General features: G+C 44.9%; 1 protein-coding gene across 1 annotated transcript; it reads right to left on the bottom strand.

Annotated features, from left to right (window-relative positions):
• Positions 1 to 491: 491 nt before the first annotated feature.
• LOC131293095 (protein odd-skipped-like) lies at positions 492 to 2,398 on the bottom strand. The gene is made up of 2 exons (XM_058321174.1): positions 2,296 to 2,398; positions 492 to 2,041 (listed from the first exon to the last, which is right to left on the bottom strand). Exons 1-2 carry the CDS (start codon positions 2,396 to 2,398, stop codon positions 492 to 494), a joined length of 1,653 nt encoding a protein of 550 aa, XP_058177157.1.
• Positions 2,399 to 25,048: the final 22,650 nt, after the last annotated feature.

The following is a 25,048-nucleotide window of genomic DNA, read 5'->3' on the forward strand; positions in this document are numbered from 1 at the left end:
CTAACGTGGTTAAATTGCTCTAACTGTTACATACACCCTTCGGATTACCTTCTTCCATGGATCGATCGTGCTCTCTTTCTCTCTCTATCTCTCTCTCTCCTCTTTGGCCTCTTTGTCCATGGTTTTTCTCGTGCCCTACACCTAGTCTTTTCGCTTCCTTTCCTTTCCGTTTTTCCTCTAGCTTCTCAATTATCTGCTCATTCCCCTGCGCTGCGTATGTTTGTCCGGTTTGTTGGTTCGATCTGTTTCGATCGGGTTCGTTTTGGCTTCGGTATGGCTATGGTATGCGTTAATATCCTGCAACTGGGATATGTGGTGGTTATCCTGGGCTTATCCTCTACCGCCTTACAGCTCTGCCGCCCCATTTTTCTACTCTAACTCTAACGCACCGCCGGGACTGCCTCGATGGGTAAGGAACATCAACACCCCTCACCTGGGTTTAGCCTCCTCTCTGGCTCTCTGGCTTCCTCCCCTTCCGCACTACTAGCCTCTTATCGCTGCATGATTTCGTCGATGGAGAAGCCGAGCGACCGCTTCGGGGCCGACGCCTTCGGTGCGGGCGGGGACAGGGGTTCGACGGGGCTGAGGGCGGTGGAGGGTGGACTTCCGGGTGCATTGCGCCTGGGCGTATGCAATCCGCTCGAATCGGGTCCGTTCGCACCGTGCTCGAGCAGTAGCATCTGCCGCACGTCCATCACCCCATCGGTCCGCCCGAGGGCGTGGTGGTGGTCCTCCTCCTCGAGCTCCTCCTCGAGCTCCTCCTCCTCGATCTCCTCCTCGTCCTCTTCCTCCTCCTCGTCGTCGAAGTCCTCGTCGACGATGATGTCCTTCTCCTCGGACGATCGCGACGACGCTGAGGAGGACTTCTGGGAGAGATCCAACGCCGGCAGCGGCTGGGAACCGGACCCAACACCCAACGGATGCTGCAGCGTAGCAGGGGAACCCACTGCACCCTCACCGCCCAGCACGTGGCTCTGCATGTGCGTCTTGAGGTTGGCGCGCTGGTTGAACGTCCGGTTGCAGATGGTACACTTGTGCGGCGCCTCCTCCAGGTGCGTCACCTTGTGCACGGCGAGTGTCCGCGACTGGCAGAAGCCCTTGCCGCAGTCCGAACACTTGAACGGCTTCTCCTTCGAGTGGATGTACCGGTGATCCCGGAGATGGTCCTGCCGCCGGAACGCCTTCCCGCAGATGTCGCACGAGTACGGCCGCTCGTCGGTGTGCGTGCGCTCGTGGATGAGCAGGTTGTACGACTTGGTGAACTGGCGGTTGCAGTACTTGCAGATGAACTGCTTCTTCGGCCGCGAGCTACCGCCCCCGACCGCACCCTGGTGTCCCGGCAGCTTCATGCCGCCCGGGCGCCCCGCCAGCATCGCCCCATACGGGTGGTGATGGTGCGGGTGCTGGTGGTGGTGTGGGTGGTGCGGGTGCGGGCCGACGACGGCCGGACCGTGCGGATGCGGATGGAGCCGCTGCTGGTAGAGCGCCGCGTTGCGAATCCAGTGCTGCATGAGGGCGGCGTGCGGGTGGGCGTAGGCGGCGGCGGCGGCGGCGGCCGCTGGATGGTAACCGGTTTGCTGCAGATGCTGCTGCCAGAGACGCTGGTGTTGCTGCTGCTGCTGCTGCTGCTGCTGCGCTTGTTGCTGTTGGTACAGGAATGCGGCTTCGATCGGATTCGCCGACGGCGAAGTCACGATCGTCTGCGGCGGCGAGGGTTGTGGTGGTTGTTGCTGCGGCACGAATGCACTCGCCATGTCCGGCTGGGGAAACTGTGGCTGTTGCTGCTGACTGTGTTGACGCAGGCTGGCGTTGGTGACCGTCCGCGAACGTTCCATCTCGTACTGATACGGATGATAGTGGTTCACCGGAATGTGTCGCTGCTGGTGGTGGTGATGGTAGTGGTGCTGGGGCAGGGGGGACGTGCGGATGATCGTACCACCAATACCGCTGTCCTCGGTGGGCGTGTGCGGTGGTGTGAGTATCGGCGACACCGCACGCGGCTCCTGCTTGATGTTGGCGAGCGTAAACTCGGACGAGAAATCTAATCAACAGCCGGAAAAGGGAAGGGAAGAGAACCAAAGCAAAAGAACGTTAGACACACATGACTTGAGAACAACACACTTCCCTTATCACCAACAAAGTGAACTTGATCGGTAGCTACAACCCAACCAAAACTTCCTTATTCTAGGATTTTGAAAACAACCACGAGCAAATCACGCGAAGTGAAGAAAAACAACACTGGTGGTATTATTTCCCCCCTCCTTTTCTCCTTCCTCGCTCTTCGCCCGTACATACCTGGTGAGGATCGGGCGTGCAGTTCCTCGATGCTGATCTCACTGCACGACGACAACGACGACGATGCGGCTGACGATGCGGATGGCACGGACTTTACAGACATCTTTTCGACCGCTGGAAGCTGGAGCTGCCACACCGGGGTGGATGCTGCCGGGGGTGGGTGCTGTTGCGAAACTGTTCCTTCCGATCGCCAGGATCGATCAACATAGGCACACACACACACACACGCACAACACTGGACCTCTTTCACGAGGCGCTAGTAGTTTGTTTTGGTTTGCTTTCCTTGCGAATGTTCAACTGCACGGTTCAATGTTTCTTGTGTTTTTATCCTCTTCTTCCCATACACTTTCACTTTTCTTAGCTGTTCTCGTTAGTTACTTTCTTTTCACATTCCTCTTTCCAATGCTTTAGATTGGTGTAGATTGTTCAACGTTCACCGCTTCACAACCGCTCGACGAACGACCGCTTTCTACGATTGCCACCAACGAAGTGTGTCACAGCACTTGCCAGTGTCGAGTGCACTCTGCGCTTCTTCAACTTCAACTTGTCAACTTGTGTTCGCCGGACGACGGAAGCAAGACTCTCGTGTGTGTTCACCGTTCCGATGCTGCCGATTAACTGAACTACCGATCGGGCAACCGTCCGGTTGTTATCCTTTTTTTCCTCCGTTCCTGCCACCTTTTGTTATCCTTCGGTATCCTTTTCGATTTCGTCCTTCTTCAAACGTAGCTTCTTCTTTCACTCTCTCTCTCTCTCTCCTTCTCGATCTTTTTTCCTTTGGTTTACGGTAAGCCTCTCGCTCGCTCGCACACGCACACACACGTTTAAACACCCACGCAGGAAGGTCGTCCAGGAGCAGCAGGTAGTATTGTCGATCGGAAGCTTTTCCTTCCACACACACACACACGCACACTCACACCCACGCGCAACAAAAGCATAGACAACGGAGAGGCGAAGAGAAAAAAGAAACTAGAACGGGACCCCGTGTCTTCGTAGATGTTTAGACAACAAGTTGTCGGTACAAACTGATTTGCTACTAACCAACCTTCCAGAGAAGTCACTTCTGCGGCAGGCCCCTGTTGCTTTCTCGCTCGCTCGCATGCATCGTCTATCCTTTTCCTTCCCTTGTGCTGGGGCGAGGAAAGAGAATGAGAATGTTGCTGCCAAGGGTTGGTTGAGGATTTCTCTCACCTGAATTCGGGGTGAGCAAAGCAACCCTCTCAAGAGGGAAGGAAAAGGGAAACAAAATGGGTAGAATAACGGAGAAAGAGTGAGAGAGGGATAGAGGAACGCGTTTCTTCCTCACCCCTTGTGCTGGTGGGGATTTAGCTCCGCCTACTTCGCACACGGACGACGATTGTTTGTTGCGCCGGCGCGCGTCCTTCGCTCGACGTGGAAAACTCTTTCGTCCGGGGGAAAAAAGGGAACCCCTAGGGCTAGGTGGTAGAATTGTACTTTCCCTACGATTGCCACCCATCGGTTGGTGCTCCTGCTCGCGCTGCCTAACGCTGCCACAATGGCTGCCCCGATAGTCCATCTCTTTCCCCCACCCCGGCATCGGAGGAAGCGTTTTCCCCGGGCCGATCGTACTGCTTCTGCGTGCTTCTGCTGCTGCCGTCGATCGGCTGCCGTTGCTGCCGATGTTTGCCTTTCCCTTCGGCCCTTCCTTCCCGCCGCACCCGCTCCCGTTCGTCCTGCAACGCAACGGTGTCCTTCCGGAGGACACGAACACCAGCCAGCCATTGTTCTCCCCCCTTGTTGGTTGTTGACAGTAATGTCGGCAATTGTGTTTGCCCACCTATTCCACCCAACTTTTCCTCCCACTGAGGAACCGGTGATGCTGGTTTATTGAATTACCCACCCCTTTTCCAAACCCCCCCAGCATTTGGCGAGTTTTTCCAGTTTTCACGCTACAATTGCAATCACCATAAAAATCGAACAACACAGGCTCGCTCGACGGCTTTTCCTTGCCAGGATGTTGGGGTTTTCTCTCCCCTCCTCCCCCTGTGAACACCCCGTGTCAACGTTTCTGTCAACATAATTAGTAATCTTTCCCTATCTCTCCCTCTCTCTATTGCTCTGTTGAGACGATGGAATTGTTGATGACGATGATGATGCATGATGTGTTCAGGCGACATTTGACCTCTGCAAGACAATCGCTGGCACTGGCCCCAGCCAGCCCTGGGAGGAGGAAAAATTCAAACACACAAACACCCCCACACACACACACACACACCAACGGCAAGTGGACACAAGCCGTCGCTCGCCCTGCCGTGCCATTAATTAATAAAGCTATAAAATCGGAACGCACGGACCACCGCGTGTGTACGTGTGTCCGGGCGGGGAAAGCCGGTGGAATGTGTCGGGCGGACCACAATAAAGGCACGCCGGCACCGTGGGCTTCTTCGGCTGCCATTTGTGTGGGAAACAGTCCAGCTTTTCCTGCTCACTTTATATGAGGACATAAAAGTTGCGTGGCGTGCATCGCTCGGGACGAACTTTTTACGGCCCCATCATCTTCGCTCCTCGCGTATGTGTGTGTGTGTGTGTGTTTGCATGGCACGGGACATATCCTTTTGTCCTTTGGCTCGTCACCGTGTTTGTGTCGAGGCTGGATGGAGCTGCCGGTGCTCCCGGACGACCGGAATTGCTTCGTTTGATGACGCTCGCCGTTGGCTTTTCCCGGGGCATTCGGCCAATTCGCCGGAAAAGAAACAATTGGGTTATGTGTCCCTGCTCGGGTTTTTATATGTTTGTCCATCTCGAACCTCGAACACGGTAACGAATTTTACGAAGCGACTTTACTTTGCGGACGACTTGGGAAATGTGTCGCCAAACATCTTTGGTTGGACCGAACAGTTTCGTTCACCCGTATTGATTTTCCTTGAAAGCCAACCGAATCGGGAATGGATAGTCAAAGCCGTCTCGATAGCCTACCGGTTTGGAAGCATGGTGCTTCCGGTTCAGCTTCCAGTGGGTCTTTGTGGGGTTCTAGAAGAAAAAAGACTAGAATATTATGATTTTTATTGGTAATAACAAAGATGAGGATCTTACTACGATTATTTACAATTTAAGAATTAGAGATTTTACAATGATTCGCTATCTTACGCACGTTACGCTACTTTTTTTAATGATTGGTTAGTTTTTCGATTAGCCAAACTTTCACGTATTTTGATTTGGTTCACTTTGACTAAATAAACAAGACAGATCAACAAGTTAACTTATTTTAAACACTTAAAACAACATTTTTGTGTTTTGTTTCTCCTCAATATAAGTTATCATTGCGGTTTTATTAAATTACTGGTTATACGTTTTCCAATCATAAATCTATTGCCCAAAAGCTTTCCTCCGTTACCGTATGTATAATGTTAATATTACCATATTTGTGTTTGTGGTCAACCAGCCTATTTACGAATCAAATAAAAATATTCGCCCCCTGATAAAGCGTATCATTTCAAAACAAAAATTCTTTGCACGTGTCTTGAAATCATCAACAGTTATCTTCTTTTTAGTTCCATCTCATTTGTCAATACTTTTCTATACTAAATGGCTAAAAAGTATCATCGTACATTCTCAAAAAAACCGTCATTTTTCCCGCAAAAAATCACGTGCCGGGTACATTGAGTCCTACGACTTAAAACACATGCGAAGAACAAAATGGCTGCTCGAAGCAATTAGAACCCGCTCGAACCGAATCGAAGGTAATTTCGTAACAATCACATCACCGAGCCAGTAGTGGCCCCGCGACGATGGAGCTGGCGATGGCGGCTCTGATGAAACGGGGCGGTACCGCTTTTCATGTCCGAAATGCCGACAAACGGCCCTTATCAGGGCGAACCGAATAAGGTAGTCGTATATGGATTAATATTTTTCACCTTCGCATCGCCCCGGGTAAGGTCTTATCATCCGAAGCGCAATACGTGTGCTCCCTTTCGGGACGTCGGTTACCGCACAACAATATGGCATTCCCCATGTCGGCCTGGCGGGCTGGCGTTTCTGCGCCCATTTTGTTCCGTTTGTTTAGGTGACAGTTTGCGAGCCGCTTAGTCTGGCGAGAACTTTGTCGACGCTGGGAAATGTCACCAAATGCGAGGGAATTTCCTCCCGCCAGCCGAGGCGCATCTGTTTAAACACGGCAGAGAAAACAACCCGTCACCTCTGGAAGGGGCCAGGAATAATGGTCGTAAGACGTGGACCGAGCAGGATTATCGGAGGCGCAAACGAAAGGTAATAATCCTTTCCACGTGGGGCGTCAAATCGGGACGTTATTAGCGGCGTTCCGTTTGCGCTCAAAGCTCCTGCAAAGGGTAACTTTTCACCTTTGTCACAACCAAAAACACTTCAATCGTGACTCTAGTGTACAAATCCTTTCGGGCAATCCTTTGCTTTTGCATGCTCCCTTACCGTTTACGTTTTCGTCCCAGCTGCCCAGTTTGGAGTAACCGTTTTGAATTGGGTCTACCACCAATTCAGGTTTCCTGACCAACGTCGTTCATCATTAGGTGTGACGGTATTTCCCAAATGTGCTCGAATGTTTACCAAACTACCCACACTTCCCAATAAAGGTAGGCAAAAACTGTTGCGGTCAACTTAGGGAGTTTCCAGAGAAGTTGTTTATGCTTTACCAGCGACAGTTTGCCAGGAGTAAGGGCAGACATTCTGGTGTTTCTGGACGGGAACTACCGATGGAAAAATACAAAGGAATTTTATAATTTTGCTTAACGCATAAGTAATCTTCATTGATACACATTGTTTTGTCTTTTTACCTTAGGAGACGTGCTTATGATGCAGGAATGATTCAATTATTTTTTCTTTGCCATCTAAGTTTATCACAAACTACGAAAAATTTAACAACACAATATAATCTTAGAGAACAAACAAACACTAGAATGTAACCAAAATGACAATTAAGTGCATTTAAAAGTAACAGTCAATCAGTGAAATTTTAGGTATAATACAGAAACGAGTACTGTAAACTAAATACGTTGTAAAATATTTGTTCTTATAAATTTTCACTCATCATCGTATTCGTGACTATTTTATTACAAAATTTCGTTGTTCAATCTGACTTTCTAACTTGACTGAAGCATTTAGAGAAATACATCACAATTTTTTTTTTTTTTTTGCATAAGGACAAAAGCTCGATTAATCTTCCAAGAAACCATTACTGATTTGATAATTGTAATGTTTAAAACGGCAATAACAATAAATGAAACCATGCTGATCACCTCATACACATATTGCAACATGTTTTACACTGAAGAATGCTGTTGGTTGATTAATATGCTAAGCAAGTTTTTTCTAAAATTCGTCCTTTCTAGTGCAAATATATTTGTTAAAATTGTGTTGTTCTGTTTATTGCGTTTGGGTTAGAACTCAACTGCATTTCATTGAAAAGTTATATTTAGATATTTATTAGGAATTTTATATTTTCGTCTGGAAATAAAATCTGAAGCGAAGACCAAATTTGAACAAGAAAACTCAACTCGTAATGTCCTCCCCTTTGTAAAACATTCCACATTTGGTCCTCAATAATTAAAATAACTATCGCTTCTTGACAATATGCTCCACTATAATCATTTCGCAAACTCGTTTAACGTCCCTGGGACGTATAACAAATCACGAACGCTCGGGACACAATCACCCGTCAGCTCGACTGCCAACGGATCACAGCTCAATGCTCGAACGTAATGACTAATAAACGTGTCATTATTGGCGTACCTTTCGGTTGTGTCAAACTAATCTTCTCATTCGCATTCATGCAGTGAGCCTCCAGCTCATAAGCCGAACGATCAAACAACCAACCGCCCGGAATGGCTCTAATCACTCCCGCGCCAGCATTTGCCTATACACTCCGATGCAATTTCGTGACATCGGCTCTAACCTGTTTCGATTACTGGAAGCGACCAGGCGGCCCTGTTCGATGTCATAATATTTTGACGCATCGTGCGTGTCCCGCGTGTCGATCCTCTCCTCGAGCCAGAACGGAAGTGAACGTGACTTTAAGCACTTTAGGAGGGAAATTGAATTAAATCGCACCGGAAAAGGGAGCTGGACAAAGGTGAACTGAGGGGTGGTTTATTGATTAGCTGACCGGTATGATGCCAAAGTTGAGGATTGTCTAATGAAAAGTGAGTGTACAGTGTTTGGGAAAGGTTTGCAGTTTCCTTAATTAACTCATTTGAAATTAAATATTTTGACTAAAGAAGAGATCATACAATAAATCTTGTAAGATAAGGCTTGAGTACAAAATTGTATTAAAAATAAATTCATGCTTGATTCTTATTTAACTGAGGCATGAGAATCTCAAGAATTAGTTCATACGATTTGTTTCAAGCATTCTCCGAAGTTCTAATTTATATCTGTCGTTTCTCTGCCTATCACTGTTACATCATTTAGGTTATCAGCAAACAATCATCTCGGGTTTGAACCCCCAAATCAAAGCTCTTGCAGTCCTTTCAAGCGTCCACGACTCCGCATGCCCGCTTTTGGCTAATTTAATATCCCGACTCAATTCCGACTCATTCGCATTAAACTAATCATTGCCAGCGAAACCGAGTCGAGGCTCTCACACCCTCCGGTGCGGATCGTGATCCCTTTGTCATAGTTATCCCATTTCGGGCTTGAAAATCACATCATTCCCTCCCTGTCCCGGGGGCAGGATAATTGACTTCCCTCCCGGTAAAATAATTGCCGCTTACCCTCCTAAGGTTTGGCTTCGTTTTCTGCCGAACAACAAACAGCACCAGCTAAGGGCTGGAAAGCGTACGCATTGAAACGGAAATTGGCCAGCTTTGGGCTGGCAATGACAATGGCTTCAACAGACACCTTATTCCACACGAGCCCGGAGTGCAAAAGAGCCCTCGGAACAACACGTCGCAATCGGTAAGAATTAATTTCGATTTGTTAGCATTAGAAATTGGTTCGCTCGTTCCATCGGTTGCTCGGGCTTCGGCTCATGAGGACCATGTTTGCGTTTGCCCAAATTTACACGGACAATCAACGGCACCGTATTTGGCCGGGGCTTCAATTAATGCGAACGGAAAAGCGCAATTCGATGAACACAAGTTGCACAAGGCGGCTGCAAATTACCACCGTAGCCTTTACCGAACGCCCCAGCCAAAGTGGGTGGGATAACCCGGTCGTTGTTTTCCGGTACCAAGTCGAACCTCTCCTAGGGCTTGTACTTGTACCGACGAGTGGAAATTTCACACCTCCGCTCGTTCGATCGTCGCTGCTGGACGCCTAAAAGTGGCGCAAGTGCCTTGTAACACGACTCACCGCGTTTTACGAGCTTTTTACGAGCATTCAAATGAAGCGTACTGGCGCCAGCTGTCTGGCGGGGGAGGAAAAGACATCGTCCGTCCAACTTCTGGGCCAGTGGAAGGCATAGAGCAACCTTAGCGCTCTATTTCCACCAAGAAAATCCCATGCGACACCCGTCGGAATGAGGAGAAAATGCAGGGCGGGAAAAAAAGGGACCGAAAGCGTTCGAAATGGTGCGGAATGATTTATGCGAACATGAACCGTGGAAGGGAAGTGGGATTTTTCAATTTTTCATCCGACACACACACACACATACTTTGAGGAGTAAAGCGGCGCTTCAGTAACTTTCGTTCCACCGGCAAGTGGAAATACGATCGAATGCAGTTTTTTCCGTTTCTGCGAAACGCTAAAAGTGTCCCATTTGTCTTTGGAACTACTCGTATGTTTTTTTACAAAATACAGGTTTTTTCTACGATTATCTTTGCTGATTTGTTACAAAGGAAGAAATGTTTAAATATCTATTCGTATAAATTTTAGTTTTTTTTATAAATATCATACTTTCAATCAATCAAAAATCTAATTATCCTTAATTATCTAATTGCCTGAACTTACTAAACAATACTTAAACAAGTTTGGTAAATATCATATAACTTTCACCATACATAAAAATAAACTTCAATAAGAATAGAAAGTTCATAAATGGAAATTAAATTTAAGGAATTTTAAAAAAAAACACTTTATAAAAGAAGTATTAACTCAAACATAATACATATAACTGCAAGCGGCAAAATTGTAAATAAAATAAATAAATTTAAAAAAAACATAAAAGTAATACAAAAATAAATAAACAAGAACAACGTATTTAAACAAGTGATTAAAAACGTTGTTACCAGCGATAAGACTAAACAGTTTTTTTTTGTAATTTCCAGTATCGTAAGAACCGTAAACAAGAAGTTCTGATGTACTTTAGGGGGATTTTACGTATCAAACCCAACCCAAGCCCTAACACACGGGTCAAGTGGTTGCAAGAGTTGCAGTGGAAAATGGTTTTAGAAAAAAAAACTGTGCCTTTTCACACCACTGCGAAGCGCTCAAACCCGGCCCACCCGACCCAGGACTGGCCCGCGAAAAAAACAAGTGTTTGCAGGCCGCGGCAGAAAGGAAAAGGACCCGCCTCGTAGCCTTCCCAAACGGCATAGTTTGGTCCTGTTCGTCCCCGACCGACAACGGCTACCGGACCACGCAGGAAGAGGCGTCCCGTTACCGAACGGGGTCCGATTTCCGAGCGAGGATTTGGCCCAGCTCCGATATCATCGCCACACATTTCGAAAGAACCTTTTGCAAGAACATTGCGCGACTAGTGTTGCGGTACATGCATTCTGTGTCCGTTTCGTTTGACCCTCGCCCGCGGGTTTCGGTTCGGCATCGTTTGAAAGGCGTTCTCCGAGCCACGGGTGTCAAACGGGATGTTTGATCGAAATCTTCAGCCAACATATGCAAATGTTGCTTCACGTTTCCAACAAAGATCAGCACATTACACCCGATGGCCCGATTTAATGTTGTACAACCCCAGTCGATCACCGGAATTTTCCCCGCTGGGAAAAATATATGTTTTCCACGACCCTTTCGAACCCGGCTTCCTGAAATGGAGCTTATCTTTACGATTATTGCGCAACATATCGGGCACTCACTTTATGCTCTTACCGACGTGCATCAACACACCAACTGTCCGTATCTTCGGATCCGACTACCGTAATCATCATTCTGGTGTATCTTCTCAAATGGAAAAGCAAAAAATAACCAATACCCTTTAACGATCACTCAATGATTTTCACCGCCCGAATCGGTGACGGGTGGAAAAACTAGGAGCGCCCAGTGCCGATGGGACTTCTTTATCACTATTTATGGATGTGTGATCGTGGCTTCCTTCCAATTTTCCATTCTGACAGATTGCCGCCGATTGCCTGTCGGTGGGATTTTTTCTTTCCCAGATTTTCACACGACAGACAGAAAGAAAACTGAAGGAAAACAGAAGCTGATCGCACTGTCTGGTTAGGAATTGTCAAGTCTGTCGATAGAGGAGACGCGCGTGTTCATCAGCGAGTTATTTTCGGAATGGTTCATTTTTATGTTGCCTCCTTACTTTTCTCGCGTGATAAGACACTTTATCATTAAATTGATGACAAGAACATGCTGCTGCCTTAAGACAAGTTCCCACGGTAAAGTTAATCTTTCATAAGGAAAGGAATAAAAAAATGTAATTTTGAATAAGTTGTGATAAATAAGGTCCACTTTCTCTAAATATCTTTTGTAATTTTATTAAAATTTTCTTCTAGAAGATTATTCTGCAATCAAAATCATTTTTTGGTGCATAAATATGATTTGTTTCAATACATCTTTTGTATTACAAAATATTGATAGAGAAAAACCCTTTCACTTCGTGCCCTTCCAATGAAGAAAATTTACGTTGCTTTCTGTATGGATAGGTATTTAGGAACAAGAAATGGACAATTTCGAACAATACAAAAACTTTATACTTACTAAACATCAACTCTATCTTGTTTTCTAATTTATCGATTTCAACCTAGTGATTCAAATGTTTTTCACTTTAAACCAGTCAAAAGGAACGAATGATAGCATTTAACTAAACAGTCTCACGTTGTTTCCTTCAAACGGATTATATTTTCTGATCGCATTATCCAAAGGACTTTTAAATGGTTTGCAAATTGCACCGACCTACGGCCAGCTGGATCTCCTTAACCCCTACTTTATTTGTATCGTTATCATTACAATTTCATCGCCATATTCGACCGTTTCGTTCAACATGCGACGACATGCGGCGAGTGGAACCATTTTTTCGATGCTGCCCGATAACGGCAAACCCTTCTTTTGGTCGACAGGATCTCCAGCCGAGCAACCGTAACACACTTTCATTCGAACGTGCTGGCGTGTGTATGTGTATGTGTCTGTGTTCCGGTTATTGCTATTTATTCTCTCCCAGCGACACGAGGTGACTGATGGAGTTGATAATTACAAAATTCAGTAGGAGATAGCAGATAGCGGCAGCGGCACATCATCAGAGCTGCATGTCGTATTCGAGGCGCGGGTTTTTGACACCAGCAAAACGCGACCGGTCGGCATCTTCAAAGCGCGGACACACTCTCCAGAATCACGCGTTCCATGCCTGCCAGCGTAGAAGGCAAGTCGTAGAAACATTGCAATCCATTTAAAGAAATGGTCTTGAAGAAGGTACAACTGTTTATGTATCATGCTCGAAATAATTTTCGCAATTTCTAAAAATATTTCCTTTATCTTCTTTTTTGTGGAACAAAACAAGAAACATGAACCAATTGACAAAACAATGCCTGGCAAAAGATAATGCTTTATTTTTCCAGATTTTTTTACTAGCTCCAGAATGACACAACCAATATTACAAAAAGGAAGATAACTATAAGTAACCGATTATTTTCAAATTCATTGGAAGGATTGAATTTATAGAAAGCAGATTCGATACTACTCCACGTTTTTCCACACAACGTTTTTTGACAAACGTTGATTGGAAAACACAATGATAACAACCAAAACCAAAAATAACATTCTTCATTGTCATCAACTTCGGGGCTGAATTCGCGCAATGTTAAACTAATCAACTATAAGTGTAATGGACAGCGCGGTATCCTACCGGAAAAATATGAGCATTCCACCAAACGGAACAACCGCGAGTTGGAAAAAAGAGTGGAAAAAAGAACCACCTATCGTTATCACTGGTCGCCGACATCCATCCAACATGGCCGCCCTGGGAGGCAGCTGGAAATGAAAAACGGAACGGCCGCGTGTCACCTGTCCCGACGCTGGCGGCAAACTGTCTTTGGTAACGTAAAACATGTTTACCTCCGCTAACCCCTTTCTCTGCCTGCCTCCCGCGGTCCGCAAGTAATCAATATTGCTGTGGCGGAGCTCCAGGCAACGGTTGAAAGTGACCGACTGATAGCTGGAGCAAAGCGACGATGGGCGACACCAAATGAGCGGTACAAGGCGCGCGTTGTTGGTTTGTTTGTTTCCCACTACCGGTTCCGTGTACTGGATAAGTGGAGGATGTTGCGATATACGCCTCGGGAGGGTTTGTCATTTCTGGGAAATCTTAGACCACCGACCCATTCATCATCATGAGCCACGATAACGGCTTTGGCCAACGGGGTTTTAAAAGTAAAGGAAAAAGTAAAACAACTTACTTTGTAAGTGGATGACATCAAATCAGTACTAGAAAACAAACAGGAGGGCAACCCAGGTGGGCCAACCCACCCGGGCGGGAGGTTAGCGTATGATTGAGTGAGTGAAAATTCCACGAAAACATTACCAGGCCTCCTATGCCACGGGATGTGTGATACCGAACTGACTCAACCGAATTTCAGAACGCGTTCGCCCCTTGTTTGTGCTCTCGATGCCGACGTTTGATGATAAACCTCGTCCAATTGTAGCACCTGCGGAGTACCTTATCAGGGTAAATTGACGGTCGTGTGTGTGTGTGTGTGTGTGTGTGTGCGTGTACTAATTACCGGGACGGGATGTACTAGCTTCCGTCCGTATGAACTCATGGAGCGTTCCGACGAAAATCACTCCATTTAGATCCGCGTCATTGCCGAATGAAGACATCGCGTCGCCAGCAGAAAGAGCTTCAGCCGATAAGTGATGTAGTAAATTAAAACATCACATCATCATGCTTTTTTAGTTCATGAGTGCATGTAACAGAAAGGGCTGCTGCCAATAAGTGATGTAGCAAATTAAGTCATCATCATCATGCTTTTTTACTAATGAACTATAGTTAACATAGCAACCCATGCATTGATATCACCTTACAAACTATGCTTAAACATCAGTTTATGTTCCAAACTAGATTGTATTGCATGCCTTTCCATGAAGCCTAGTTTTTCATATAACGCATTACTGTAGCTATCTACATTACTTCGATATATAACTGCGATGTTTTCCAAGTTGTTTTCTCATAGTACCTTTTTCAATCACTCATTAAGAGGGTGTTAGAAACAGAAATTAAAGAAAAATCTAAACTCATCCCTTCATACGTTAAGTTAAGTTCTCTGTGTTCATACGTTAAGTTAACTGTGTACAATAGATGAAGAAAGAAAATGAAGCTAAACAATATGTTTGAAATATAACGCCATGAAGCAGTGTTTGTGTTATTATCCTTTTACAAGTTTTCCAAACAAAAGTATCATAAATGTAAAGAGAGTTATAATAAAAAATATGCTTTAATTTTCGAAAGTTTGCTAACAGATCTAACAATAAAAACTGTTAAATGAAGAAACCAACCAATTGTTAATAATAAATCGAATAAACCAAAGGTTGAGGCCTTCACTTTCTAGCCCGATTCAAAATCGTCAAATTTTAAGGTTAAGAAGAAAGTTTCTAATATTCGGAAAAAACAATGCTTTGTTTCCCTTTTTTATATGAATAAATAACTAAATCGATAAAATGTATACGGATGTGCCAGTTCGCTACATTCCAAACAATTAAACTGAAAATCGTCTTATCTGTTCAATATGTACAATATTACATGATTTGTGATAAACTACTTCATTTTGCATCTTCTTGTTTTAAATTCTTTGAAATCTGTTTAATTTGTCTAGAAATATCTAAACCAAAAATAGTTTGCAATTTTTAGAATATCCACTCTAACACTGGCTGCACATCCGTTTTCAAAAGCGAGCTGCAGTATAAGAAAAACCCATTTTTATATCAAATCTCGTCATCAAAATTAACCGAAAAAATCTATGTTCACACACGTGTTATCTTGGGTGAGGACTACAGAAAAAACAAAGGATCAATCGAGTACTAAAGAGCTCATCGCAAAACCTATAACTGCCCAATTCCCCGGTCGATTAGTTCCGATACCACCAACAACCTGTCGCGCTGCGGCATCACGGCAAAAACCCGAAAAAAGCCAGGAATCCCAAAGAGGGACACTTTAGGGACAAAAAAAAAGCATACCGTAAAATAAAATACAACTTGTCACCCACGCCCCGGTTCCTGGTTGATAGCGCCGGCCGATTGTCGGCAAAACATCAAAGCAGCTCTTGCTTTCGGTATGTGTTCGTTCTTTTTGTTTTCTCTGCCGTTGCGGTCTCCTTTCCCTTTGTTTCGTGTTCGAGTTCGGCGCGGTGGAAAAATCAATACATTCTCCATCGCGGACCTCGGCAACGCCCCGAAAGGACGGCGAAAAAGCCACAGCTAACGATCGATTGACACCTTCGGGCAATAGATTATCGATCCCGGCCAACCTTCTGGGTGACCTCAGGCCGGCTTTTGCCAGCGGAAAGCATTGCCAGTTTTTCGTTTTCAAAGCGTCCTTAAATTAATAAACGATCGACGATTCGATCCGATAAGATACGACATGCGATGCAGCTGGGCTGCGCTCTGGGCGGTGGGAGTGTTCTCTGTTCCCAAAAGGGCCACCATCAGAGAAAATTATTATGGCGTTTGGACGATGTTTACGAACGCCGCCACCTGATAATTGAGACGTGTGTTTTTCTTCGGCCATTTGCGATATCTCGAAGCAAGGGCTTTTTGTACGAACGCAAGGGAATGTAATGCAATTAAAATAAAACTGTTCAAACAGGGCTGTTGCTTTATTTGACGACATGAAATTCCCTTATACATGAAATTTTCATCTTCATTTTTGGATATCTTTGCTTGGATCCTGGTACCAACTACGACCGAGCGGAATTTTGGAACTTTGATGATGAAGGCAGTCGGCGTGGGCGTATGCCAGATTCTCTACGTGTGTTTTAGTTTCTTTTATTATGAGTTTTGTTTCGTTGTCGTTAGCATAAGCACAACTTATTTAATTGTTTCTTTGGAATCTTCTCAAATCCATCATAAGAATAGCACAAAACTAGCTTAAACATTATTAAATGTAGCATAACACATAGGTAGAACTTTCGTCTACCTTTGTCTTGTGTCGTCCTTGAGAATTTTCGTTTTTTATAGCATAAAATGTGGTGTCATAACAACTTTCTCCAATATTGTTGTGACGGTTCTTACTGACTTCTGGCATGCTCCAGATCTAATTTCATAGTTTTGAAAAGCTCCTCCTGGATTCTCTACTTTATTTCCACTGCCTGACTTTGTCGGATTGTTTTTTATTTACCAATAAAAAATATACTTCTTGAGGCATGTTTTGTTCACCTAAATAGCAATGACCTTCGGATCTTTTGCAACTTGAACGATGTAAATAAACAATTCGTAGTCACTTAGTTTTGTACACCTAAAAAGAAGCGCTATAAATATTTATTTTTTGAATGTGGATTCTCTCCACACCGCGTTCCAAATATTGGCCCAATATTCATGGTGTTTTTTTTAGAACACTCTGTTCGTCCATTGTTTTTATTGGATAGATGTCTCGACCTGCATCATTAACATGGGTAGCCAACAGATATGAGTTGTAAAAAAAATGTCTCATACTAAACATACTCACCAATAAGGAAAAAACAACTTCAAGGACGAGTGGGAGGACAATTTTTTCGTAAGGTTTTTGACTTATGGTCCATTTTTTAATGGTCCCGACAAAAAACCTGCCTCTAATAAGCGGCCGAAGAAATTGCCCCAAGCCAATAGTAATGACCAAATGTTTACAACAGGGATCCAGATCTAGTTTTTTGGACCGTTTTGGTGAAAATTCAGATCATTTTTTAGGACGGGAAGGAAATTGGCAGCACATAAAACATTTGCAGGTAAGGCCTAGGGACGTGAAGTGATCTTTTTGAAAAAAATAATTTGTGCTGCTTTCATTTTAGCTTTTACTGTCACAAACAAGTTTATTGTTGTACCTACTTTCCTGAGCAATAGTTTTCTGCAAGGGGCATATTTTTTGGTGTTGACAACATATTTTTCCCTCATTGCAATAACGTGGCACCACAAAGCCTCTGATAAACAAGCAAAATTGTACAACAAAATGTAAATTATACCTAGTCAAAAATTTAAAAAAAAGCAAGAAGCATTCCAAAGTTTTACAAAATAAAGAACATTTATCTCATTCCACAGTTTGATGTACCCGTTGGAAACGTCTTATCGAACTCATTCCATTAGTTCAATGGTCAAGCATACCGACCCCCGTCTAGCACCTTTCACCTTTAGGGATTCCAGGTTTGGACAAGAAAAACAAACATTGGCACACCCCTTTTCGGACGTTGCACGGTTCCCGACCTTGAAAATGACGACGATTACCCCAGTTCACCGTCTCATTTCCTTATGGCCAGGGTAGCGCAAACGGAAAGTCAGTGTCGGGAGGCATCTTTAATTGTTCTCGTTCTGCTGTTTCTGCAGTTGGGAAAAAGTTGGTCGGGTTATCGCCACTGCTTCTGGTTTTTTTATGTTCCCGAATCCTTTGACGATCCTGGCGGTAAAAATCTCCCTCCGATGTTTTGCCAAAATGGCCAAACTTAAAAACACGAAACACAGTTACAAACGGGGATTTGAAAACGTTTTTGTCACTTTTACATCTCTATTCCTCCGATAAAACGGGACTCGGCGGCACACAAATGTGAAATCTGCTATTTTTGCCAAACAAAACAAACAAATAATAAACTTCATAAACCCTTTTAGCGGTACATCGTGCCATCGTCCTCCTTTCCACCTTTCCTCGAACACAGCCTCAATCCTTTCGGATCCGTACCCGTTCGACACGAAACCCGTTTTCCATTCGCACCGTAACTCTTTTTGCAGCGCCTTTGATCGATCGGGTGACAATATTTGCCCGGGCCGGGTCCCGAAAAACCGAAAACCCCCTTCGCTAAGCAAAGCCACATTCCGGTACCTTTCGCAAACACTCCGGGTTCCGGCGGCGGACACCAAACTGCCGCTAAATGTACCGCCATGTCGGGGCCGGCATGGGAGTGTAATATTTTGTAAATATTAGGTAAAACGATCGACCTCCCCCGTGCAGCGAAGGAACATGCGTCTCTGTTTTGGTTCCACCAACCCGTTTGGGAAAATAAAAACAACACCCTTTACCGGCACGGACCATAAAGTGAATCGCCAAAGTTTCGCCAACCGGGGTTTTTCGAAGGCGAATGCGAAAACGCGGGTAATTATGCGGAGATTTTCACCGGTACACGACGCACGGAGAAAGGGTGACACTTCGTAATAAACTCATCATAAAACAGAACAACCACGGGACGGTCGAGAAACGAAGTGTTGGTGAAGTGAAAAACTTCAAACGGAAGATTCGGTGAGGCCGGTTCTCCCGAGGGCGGGAAAGGCGAAAGACGGTAATTTGGGGGGTAATTTTGTTCTGGTACATCGTCCTGGTACCAGCTTCCAGAACCCGTTCGTTCATTCCGACCCACCAAGACCGATTGTCGATTGTCAATCGGACATGTTTTCCTCCTTGCGGGTTTATGTTTTTACACACACACGTTTCTGTCAACTCGGCTTTCGGCCGACTCGGGTACCGATGGGAAAGCTCCTGCCGAATTTAATCCTTTTACGACACGCTCCCACACGCACACCCACACGCTGGCCGTTCCCCCAAAAACCCACCGGGACTCCGGGCAAAAGGGAAAAAAGAGGACTTTATTGGCAAAATATTGTAAACGGTGAACAATAAAGCTGTTTGCGTTTGCAATAATGATAAATCCTTTTTCCACTCCTTTCGGTGTTCGGTGGGACCCAAAAAAAAAGGGTGATACACGTCCTCCAGCCGCCTTCGTACGACCTCAGCCGTTCCCCCATCATACGTCGGGTACGGTCCGGAATGGAAAACGGGTTGTCGAAACCCGGCCCGGAGAAGGATTTGTGGAGCCATAAAGCTCACACGCACACCGACACTTTGCCATTGGCAAATTATTTGCCAAAAAGGATTGCACACTCATTTCGGTATAGGCAAGCCCTTTTTGGCCAGTGCTGCGAACACTTTTGCAAACCCCCAACACATGGAAGGGTTTTTGCGACAAACGAGAGACGAGCGAGAGTGAAGGGTTACCAATAAAAATGTGCAAAAAATAATAACAATAAAAGAATTCGCAATAATTGGCGATAGGGTTTTCCAAAATGGCCACCCCGGGCCGTAAAGGGAAGAAAGCATTCCCGCGGGTAGAGAAATTATCGCTTTGGCGCTATAAATAAATAAAAAAGCTAGCCGAGCGGGCATGTTTAAAATAAAATTTATTTGCAGAATACACTAGATGGAAGATTAAGCAGTAATTTTTCACGGTTCAACAAACAAAACTCGAAGGGTGAAATGTGTTTACTAATATATTAGAGAACAGTACCTCTATAGAACAGGTAACGATTTTTGAGTAAACATAAACATTCCAAAAGATTCAATATTCTTAAGTTTCATTTTTTAAATCTTGTTTCCTTAAGCGTTTAACGTCAACCCATTTGGGTCGTTGGAACTCCACTCACTATTTTCTTTTTTCCCGATCTGATGATGGTTTGTTTACACTTTAACTTTTCCTCTCCAACACACAAAGCAAAAACTGCCCGGGTGTTGCAGGAATCTCTTCACTGATACGAAACCTATTGACGCAACTGTCAAATGTGAGCAATAAAGTGTGAAATTTATGTGTCTTTTTGCATGTTGCGTGCGTCTTTAAGATGGATATCCAACCCTACACCCTTGGTTTGCCTTCTCAATCGCCTTCATTCATACGCTCCCCCAAAGGGAAAGAACTAGGATTTGGGCATATGGTTTTTTGTCCAGCATTCTGCTGACGAATGAGCACCACCGACCAGCCAGCGAAGGGCACATATCCGTTCGTCAATAGTTTTGAGCCGAAGTCGGCAACAATTTATGCCCCGCAGCTCGGGATGGCTCTGGGTGCGAGCAGGCAAAACCCAAGCCACTTGTTCTCTATTTGCGTCATTGATGAGTTCAAGTGGTTGGCACAGAAGAAGAATCGATCCCGTTCCTTTCTCCAAGCGTGCACAGATCGTTGCTCGTCTTGGCGCTGCAATCGCGCGGGTTGTGCGTATGGTCGTAAATAATAGACTTTAATGCGCCAGTAAGTCTCTCCAATTTCATACACGACACACAAAAAAATACCCAGGAAGTTGAACCGCCGAGCTCTTGTAAGAACCGATGTGCAAGCGATTGGTAGTTCTTACGCACAAAAGAAGCGTCTCATCTTCTTCGGTAAACATGTGGCTGGATGTAAACGTTCGAGAAACAGCCTCCCGTTTGCCGCTCGCTGACCCTGGGATACTTGTAAGTATGGTCGAGTTCGGTAGTTTGAACTTAATTTACGCTTTCCAACAGAGTTGGTTTTGTTCATCCTTTCGCTCTTCTTGTGTGTTCTGCAATCCCGAGACTCAACACTACCATTCTGCCCCTTAAACTCTTCGCACATTTCAAGCGCTACAGCTATTGGAGTGTGAAGTGAACAGGGAACATCCTTTCCTCTGAAGTGTCCTGGCTGCCTGAATCGATACGGCGAGACGCCAGCATCCATCCATTTGCTTTCGATTCGTCTTTCACACTTTCAGGATCTTTTTTTCTCTTCGTTTTGGTTTGTCGCCTTTCCTCTCTCTCTTTACACCAAAGTGAAGCAACTCTGCACTCGACTATTTTCCATGTCATTCATTTATCAAGATCAGACGGCGACCTTCTGGGAAATTTCGTTAAAACCCAATTATTGTCACAAGGATCGAAGCACTTTCTCTAATCTTTTCTTGAGAAGTTGGATATTTTAAATGAAAAAACGCAACAAATGAATGCAGAAGTTATCGAGCGAACGGACGAGTAAGTTGTAATTGTGCGTAGATAATTAGAGGTGCCGAAAGGCATCCCCCATTTATTTTGTAACTGTTTTGTAAAGGAAGCTAATTTATTTTTCATATTTGGGATGCTTAAAACGTGTTTGTTTTCATCCCACAATCTTTCAATGTAATGAGTATGACTATTTCGATAACCACCAATAGCAGGATATGTATAAAGCAAATAAATAGATCGGAATGATACAAGTGTGATCAAAATGCAAATTTATTCGATAACATAATTACCATGTTATATTTAAACATAACTCATTTTTGTATCATGATTTCGACATTTGCTTGAAGAAATTATTTTTATTATAGTCTGACAATGATTATTATTAATATTATGAACATTACATATAAGTGAATATAATTTATTTGTGGAAATCAGATAATTTGGTGACAATAACAAATTGTGTGTGACATTGTTTGTTTCTTGGTGACGGTTTGGTGACGAGAAATCTTCATCATTTTGAATTATTTATTCAACGTACGTTACATTATTCTAAAAAAGGAGCCACAACTTTCTTAATTTATCTAACGAAAACGTTTTTAAGTTTGTTTAATAATAACCAAAATCCGCACTAGTGCATTAATAATTGCATTAATAAAATGTTTCCTCAATCTTTCGATTGTATCGAATAGAGTTTTGTTTAGAATTGAGTTTTAGTAAAGTTTTAAAATGTTGATCAAATGCAACGAGTATGTATTAAGTGTGTTTCAAATACTTGAGCTTTTCAGCTCTTTCCCCATCATCCTTGAAGTAAATAGGAGAAATTGTGATTATTTTTGCGCTTTTTTATTTTTCAAAAAGTTTCATAAAATGGCTTATGAGGACATAGCTAGTATGCACGCACCTTGCATGCCAGTAAGTCACAGTCAAACACACGTATGTGCACGCCCTGCAGCCGGTGGTTGATTTATCGCACGGTTGCATGTGCAGTGTCACTAAATATTCCACTGCAAGCGTGTCCCGATCGAGATGTTCGGCGGCACGCACACCACTGCACACGCACACGCAACGCATGCAGTGCTATGAAATTGTCAAAATATTTGCACAAAACCGCCTAATGCCGTCATGGCGAGCTTTCCCGGTGCGTGCCACAGGGGAACCGAGGATGTTGGACCTTCTTTAAGATGCAGTTGAGATCAAAGGAGTAAAGAAAGGTTTGGAGAGTCGCGAAGGAGTTCCATAATGATAATCGGCACGCGATGTCGTGCCCCCGATGGTCGGCGGTTGGTAGCACCCGCAGGGAAGTCCAGAGCGGTTCCAGCGCTCCCCATGATGCTGGCCGAGGTTTTATGCTGCCACCGAAACGCGACCGATGCAACATTGCACCGAACTGCATCCAGCTGTTGGCCTGCTGCGATCGAATTAATGTTCGCTTTAATAAGCTGGTCAGCGTTTATTCCGCCTGCTTTGTTACCGAAACGTTAGCATTTCCTTTTTATTACCAAGTTCCGGGCTTGATGCGCTAATTTCATCCCCACACCCAACGCTCCTCCCCCGCAGCGTTGCCCCTTGACCGAAGCCGATCGAATCCAATCAAATGTTGGCCCCATGTTTAACATCGATTCCGACGGCTACCTTACCTCTCCGCCCTCCCGCATAAAGATCGATCCTTGTCCGATGCGATTTCCAATGAAACAATTCACTCGGACACCCTTTCGGCCCCGGGGTGGTTGGCGACGCGAAGATGCGATAATACCGAACACATGTTGCCACCGACCGCTTCGGCGTCTGGCGGAACAAACCACTACACGGTGGCCAATTTGTTAATGCAAACGCCGTTCCCGGGGCCGGTTCTCATCCGATTGATTGTTTTCCAACCGTTTACAGCTGTGTTTGGGGTCATTTTTTTTGTGGGCCACGGTTTCCCCCCACATCCATGCAACGGAACGCAGCACGAACGACATGAGACTGCACTTTGACAGACGAGAAATAATTAAGGTTTGCAAGTAATGAGTATTGCTGTCACCATTCGCCATCAAACGATGTCATTTCCGCGGACTTACGATTGATTGGCTGATTCATAGAAATATTCCGACCGAGATGTAAATAAGATGCCGTTTAGATGTGATGGAGCAAAAAAAACCCGTTCTCAGCTAGAACTCACAAACAAAATTTAATTGAATTGGTTTCATACAGTGGAAGAATTGATCTGAAGAAAAAAAATGCAAATTGGAAATTCAATTCAATTAGAATTTTCTCATCTTCTTACCTCAATTACGAAATGGTAATAACCATCTATAAAATTGGGAAAAAATGAAATCGGCTCCATCTCCATCAATCACAAATTGCTCCTCATTAAACGTATTGGTTGAGGTACGTCGTAAAACTAGCGGCTACAATCAGACCGGTAAAAATGATACAGCCAGCGGGGGAATATTATGAAGGGCGAAGAATAAACCAGCTCCCGTACCGGAAGAGACCTCCTACTACCCCACGACCACACCGAAAGCAGTTCCCCACCGTCCTTCAATGTCCGCCATCGGGGCGAATGGGATGCTCTCACGCGCATGATTCATAAAAACCAATATGGCTGCCTAGCGACAGGCTTTTTACGTAGACGACTTACCCCCGCGGGAGGGAAAGTGGCAATACGCAGAAGCAGTCAAAGTAGCAGCCGAAGTAGCAGCCATTTCTTTTTTCCTTCTGATTGCCAGATCTATCTTATGATGATGGAATCGTTAGAAAAAAAACGGGGAGTATACTATCGAGAAGGAAGAAATAATTAAAGACTCAGCCACATAATAAACGCATAAATTTTATCATAGATACGACGAAGCCGCGTCAGCCATTTGATTGTGGATTGCAATGAAACCGACGCGAAATAATACCGTATACATATACGCAAATATCAACGCTTGTCTCGAACGCAGGAGCAACAATAAAAATGCGTACGCCTCGGATTCCAATATCTGGCGATCGATTTGATTCGATTTACGAAGGACTTCAAGGGAACACGCGAGGTTTACGGAAAGTCTCGTGTCTCGCTGGTGAAGTCTCTTCCTTTCGACACTCAATCTCTGCTTCTTTCTTTCGGAAAGCCATTACCAAGTATCGGGTGTTCTGCTGAGGTCGTAAAGTTTTATTAATGCAAATATAAACAGCAAACGAACGCGTTCGCTTGTACGCCATGCGAACACAATCGACCAGCTCGAACCGTTCATGAATTGCTGCTTGCGCTCGTCACCAAGGAACATCTTCTCCTCTTTGGGATATCGGTGAAATTGGCCTATTTCGCTGGAAGCCTCCGTAGCTGAAGGCGACCCGAACCCGGGGAGAAGAAAGTCGTAATGATATAAACATCTTTATGATACCAATAGAGAGAGAGCGAGAGAGAGACAGAGAGAGGGAGTTTGCCACACTCGGTTTACGACACTCCTGGATGGCAGTTCTGTCGTACGAGTGGGCCAAGGCCATGAGGCCCAACCGTCGAGAATGATTATTACCATCGCCTCACGACCCCGAGAACGAGGAGACCTTCCACCATAACGATGACGTTCAGGCTTGGGACGTTCTGGTCCCGGGAGGACCTCCAGCTCGAACCTTCCCTATTTTGGGAGTCATTATAGGTCGCTTTGAGGCGATGCAAAATAGAAATTAAAAGCCCGGTAGGTGGCAGACACAAGCACAATGGCCGTTTACGGGCCACCATGGTCACACGTTCCCGAGTTCCCAAAGTTCGAGCCCGGCCCTACGCCTTACGAG

Source organism: Anopheles ziemanni, chromosome 2 (assembly GCF_943734765.1).
Source record: "Anopheles ziemanni chromosome 2, idAnoZiCoDA_A2_x.2, whole genome shotgun sequence".
Lineage (NCBI taxonomy): Eukaryota > Metazoa > Arthropoda > Insecta > Diptera > Culicidae > Anopheles > Anopheles ziemanni.

Coding starts and splice junctions, on each gene's coding strand:
- LOC131293095 (XM_058321174.1), bottom strand. CDS start 2,398: ATGTCTGTAAAGTCCGTGCCATCCGCATCGTCAGCCGCATCGTCGTCG. Junction 2,042..2,295: donor GCACGCCCGATCCTCACCAG/GTATGTACGGGC, acceptor GCTGTTGATTAG/ATTTCTCGTCCGAGTTTACG.